The sequence below is a fragment of the Aedes aegypti genome, chromosome 2 (assembly GCF_002204515.2).
Source record: "Aedes aegypti strain LVP_AGWG chromosome 2, AaegL5.0 Primary Assembly, whole genome shotgun sequence".
Lineage (NCBI taxonomy): Eukaryota > Metazoa > Arthropoda > Insecta > Diptera > Culicidae > Aedes > Aedes aegypti.
This window is the reverse complement of record NC_035108.1, coordinates 35455532-35460434: the sequence shown is the minus strand read 5'-3', so window position 1 is coordinate 35460434 and position 4903 is coordinate 35455532. Positions and strand designations below refer to the sequence as shown.

Here is a 4903-nt window from a genome sequence, read left to right as displayed (position 1 = left end):
TCAATAGTAATCAACTAAACCTACAACCTGTGGTAGGTCACCTTTACAGTTTATGTGTCACTTTTCGCTCCTCAGGCCTATGCACACTTATGTACGTTACAACCAACCGCCTCCGCACGAATGACACAACAACACAGCTTGGACAAAACGAATCAACCCAACCTCACCTGCTGCCAGCAGCTCACATGTTAACTCTCACCACGCTACTCCGGTTAGCTCAACAGCTCGGACTCGCAAAGGAGTGGAGTTGAAATCACTCTCTCGGCATTACCAATAACCGGCGAAAGAGCGCATTTCTATTTATCGTAGGGTAAGGATTGTGTTTTGGTTACGTTCTTTCTCTAGTTGCATTTATTTTCTTATTAAAATGTATTTTTAAAACAATTTGGTAGTAAATTATTCGAAAAATTGTAGTTGCTCACATAATAGATAATGAACTTGAATTTTGACTGAATCGTTCTGAATCATGTCTAAATGGAAAAATGTACCATTTGAAATCTTTACTAGAGGATCCATTGAGATTTTAAATATCAATAACAAAGATATTTTAAATATTAAGAGAGCTTTTAGTTCAGCTTCCATAGAAATATTGGCAGATAACCTGTACAAAATTGGACTACCTGGAATATTGAATTTTTTCTTGAATTTCTTTAGAAAACTCCAATATTGTGAATCCAGTCAACGTTTTCACACACAAAATAGTGCATTCCCTCACAATTACCATCATTGGCGACCCACAACCAGCTCAACGACGTAGAATAAACCAGAGACAGGCAATCCTCCTGGCCCCTCCAGTTATCCGGCTGATTTGGTTGCCAGTGAGCATAGGCCAAGCGAATCCCTGTCGAGTGCCAATAGAATGCTCCCTCTTCGCCAAGATCGCTGCCGCCCAGCCAGACAATCGTAGTGTTTGCGTCGTAGATCGGCGATGCCTTAACAGCCTCCACAATTTGATCGTGGTCTGCTTTTGAATTCGTTATGGCCAGTTGCATCCCCAGCGAGAAACAGTACTCGGTGGCTTTGAACCAGTTTGCCTAATTTGAGCATGTGAAAGTCTATCACAAAATATTACAGATTGACAAAATAAGCATAACGTACCTTGAAAACTGGAATCATGAAGCGAGTTGGCGATCTGCACTTAATTTGTTGGGCCATGCTTAGAACGCCCACAGAGGCAACCAAAATCAATACCGTTCTCTGCATCGTTGCAAAACTGACTGAACTTTGATTTTATTCTCAAAAAATGGGCGTATTCTGAACGAATTTTATGGCAATATCTTTCAAACAATCAATGCGCGTCATACTCTCGTGCTGTGTGTACACAATTTCTTTCTACCGACAAAAGTTTTGATATCAAGCAAAGGGGCTGTTGATAAACTGCTCCCGATCGTACATTCTGCTGTTAATTATTAATAGGACATACTGTAGATCTTCATTTTTAAAGGAAACCAACATCTAATAAAGCTCTTTTGTAATTACATCATACATGATTCCCGATGCCATTATGTCCGGGGTATTATAGCGCTATTATTATTCAAAAAATAACAAAAATGTGTTCAATGCATAATATTTGCCAAGTTGTTTGAAAAAAGAAGGAACATGATATATTCTGACGCACATTTTGGTCCCGGATATGACTGTACCATTGTAGTATCTTCTTTTTCAAATTATGCCAAACGACTATTATGCCAAACAACTGTTATGCCAAACGACTTTATGCCAAACGACTTTATGCCAAACGACTGTATGCCAAACGGCACTATGTCAAATGGCATTATGCCAAACGGGGTAGACCCATCTGATAGGCATTTGTTGACCATACATGGCTTGCCTCATCTAAGACCTGCTCTTCTTCCGAACATGGAATCGATCCTGGGAAATGAGTTCTCATCATTACCTTCAATGTTTCTAAAGAATCGACAGTAAAACTGCCGTCTTCTTTTTTGAGACTACCTAGGCCATTTGAATGGTCTTTCGAAAGGACTTTGTGAAGCCTTGCGGCTGTAGGAGCGTTGTTGATATTTTCACATACCCGTCTCCAGTCCTTACGTTTGGCCTGCCGTAATTCTTTGTTGTATTATGTTAAGGCTTTTTTGTATTGAAAGTTATTTTTGCTCTATTGAACAATTACCTCTACAAATACGTTTTGCATGACAGTGAGTGTATGTAGGGGTAATTACGTAAACAACTGATACGAGTAATGAAAGATTTTGAGAATTTTTATAAGAATCATAGGCTGGGTTTTCATGAAATTCTGAGCACAATTCTGACATTTTTTTTTTTCAAGATTGTCGCCCATGACGAGTTTGCTACTATCAATTTTCAATCTCCTTAAAAGAACTTTTATTTTACCAACAATTTTGAAGTTTCTACATTAAAACAATGGCCCGCCCCACAATATTGTATCGAAGATTTGGCCCAGGATTCAAAAAGGTTGGGCAGGCCTGTTTTATGTGGAAATTTTATTGAAAACAAAATCTAAAACAGTGATTCTCACGCCAGTAAAACTATCGTATCCTTCGTATGTTGGTGCTAATATTGTTATTGAATTTTATTTCTTAAGGCTTGCTGAAAAAAGTTGCTAAAGAAGTTAATATATTTTGAGAATGTTTTGTAAGAGATCTTTGCATTACTATAATACCACATGGCACTAAATAAGAGCATTCAAATTGATGGATATCTCCTTTCCCCTCCGTCGGATTAAATTGTTATGTTTGGTAATTTCGTTTCTTATTGTGTGAAAAATTAGTTTTAATTTTTGAATGACAAACTTTTACTTACGTTACAGTAGTAAAGTTTTTAGAACACGTTGCTAAATCTGCTTCGTATTTGGGCCACCTTTATAATCACCAACGTGTTCAGGGACGAAAAGCAAGTGGACTGTATTTTAAGAATTTTATTTAGCAAAACGAAACACGTCTAAACACGACTGAATTTTTACTTTTATGATTTTCTTCTTTCCTTTCTCCTTCCTACTTCCGTTCGTATCGCGCCAAATCTACACAAACCCTCGCACTACACGTTCTGTCCGACTAGGAAGTGTCCAGGGCTCAGCGCTTCGTAATCGAGGGGATCATCCGTCAGCTGCACAAGAGGTCTCGAGTTCAATACACCTTCTGTTTGGACCAATAAAGTGTTCAACTCTACATACATCGAATAGCAAACAGTTCGGAAAGTTCTCGTTCTGCTCCCCGAAATTAGTTCCGTTGTCGGAGAACAGCTCAGATGGATTTCCTCGTCGGTTAGCAAATCGATGAAGCGCTGCCAGGAAACCATCAGTCGTCAAAGAGCTCACCAGTTCGAGATGTATGGATTTGGTTGACATGCATACGAAAAGACGGTTTATAGACAAAAGGTCGAAAGACAGAAGGTCGAAAGGACAAAAGGTATAAAGGACAAAAGATCGAAAGTGATTTGCTTGGTGGGAAATTTTTCCTTCTTTTAAAAAAGATGTTTGACTTTTTGTCCCTTCTCTTTTGTTCTTCGACCTTCTGTCCTTTTGACCTTTTGTCTTTCGACCTTCTGTCCTTTCGACCTTTTCTCATAGATTCCAGTCCTGGCGAAAGATTGGGCAGCAGTCACTCGGCAGCTCGGAAGATCGCCCATATACTGCTGTACGTCTCTGGGGTTGGTCCGGAAGCAAACTACACATTTCCTCAGTACTCGATGAATAGTTCAACTTGACAGTTTCGATCTCGGTGGGCCGCAATTCAAGTTTCGGTGAAATGATTCGCACTCACTCACTCACTCATTTCATTTCACCGAAACTTGAATTGTGGCTCTCTGGAATCAAAATTGATAGATTTTGTGTACAGTACTCAAGCTTAACCATCTGCTTTTCTATCTTAGGAGGATAGAGCATGGTTGTAGTAGTTCGTGGCTTCGTAGTTCGGAAAATGTTATTTTCGGGGAAATGAGTCTGAGCACTGGTTGGATCGCCTGGATACAACCGATTTCTTCATTGTAGACCACATGCTGGACAATGGTCACCATTTCCTTCTGTGCTTCGTTGTAGTCTTCACTATTCAGTGCACCAAATCTATGCGTCGTCTTGGTTTTCTTCAAGCGGCAGTTGTGTACAAAACGAGCCACGTACCCAAAAATACGCTGCAGTTTCCGATAGCTGCTGTACTTCAGGATCACATCGTACGGCTCAAGTTGTTTCTTCGGTACGACAGGATCACGTTCCGGTACCAAAGTCGTCACAATTTGATGGGCATATTCTCGCGGTTCCTTACTTGATACTTGATGGGCTACAATCCGCTACGTTGAATCTACGCCGAATGGATAATTCTTCTCCACTGGGCTCGGTCCTGAGCCAATCGCTTCCAGTCGCCCTGAACGTTAAGTGCCCTTAAGTCCTCTTCAACTGCCTACCACGAAGCCGACGGCCTCGTCCGGGTTCTCTACTGAATATTATTTTTGCTTGTCGTTCTTCCGGCATTCGTACCACGTGACCAGCCCAACGCAGCCTGCCGTGTTTTATGAGCTTGATAATATCCACTTCTTTATATACTTGGTACAATTCATGATTCATGCGACGCCGCCAGATGCCATTTTCTTGTTTACCGCCGAGTATTGCTCGCAGTACTTTACGCTCAAAAACTCCAAACGCTTTCCGGTCGACCTCTTTTAACGTCCAGGATTCATGGCCGTATAGAGCAACCGGAAGGATAAGAGTCTTATATAGCGGGAATTTTGTTTTCATCTGCAGGCTACGGGACTTCAGCTGGTTACGGAGCCCGTAAAAAGCCCTATTCGCAGCTGCAAGACGCCTTTTCACCTCGCGGGTAACATCATTATCGCAAGTCACTAAAGTACCAAGATACACAAATTCTTCCACAACTTCAAATTTTTCACCACCTAGCACCACTTCACTACCAACGTCACGATTGGAACCACG

The 4903-nt window shown here is 40.9% G+C and overlaps 1 protein-coding gene across 1 annotated transcript; it reads right to left on the bottom strand.

The window, feature by feature from the left end:
• Window positions 1–333: 333 nt before the first annotated feature.
• Window positions 334–1301, bottom strand: LOC110676716 (perlucin-like). Its single transcript, XM_021845687.1, has 2 exons — window positions 1099–1301; window positions 334–1034 (listed from the first exon to the last, which is right to left on the bottom strand). Exons 1-2 carry the CDS (start codon window positions 1201–1203, stop codon window positions 651–653), a joined length of 489 nt encoding a protein of 162 aa, XP_021701379.1. The 5' UTR covers window positions 1204–1301; the 3' UTR covers window positions 334–650.
• Between the last annotated feature and the right edge of the window lie 3602 nt (window positions 1302–4903).

What these genes read in the sequence shown, in the direction of transcription:
- LOC110676716 (XM_021845687.1), bottom strand. Translation starts at nt 1,203, where the DNA reads ATGCAGAGAACGGTATTGATTTTGGTTGCCTCTGTGGGCGTTCTAAGC. An exon ending in TCATGATTCCAGTTTTCAAG is followed by an intron (nt 1,035 to 1,098) that starts GTACGTTATGCT and finishes TGCTCAAATTAG; the next exon opens with GCAAACTGGTTCAAAGCCAC.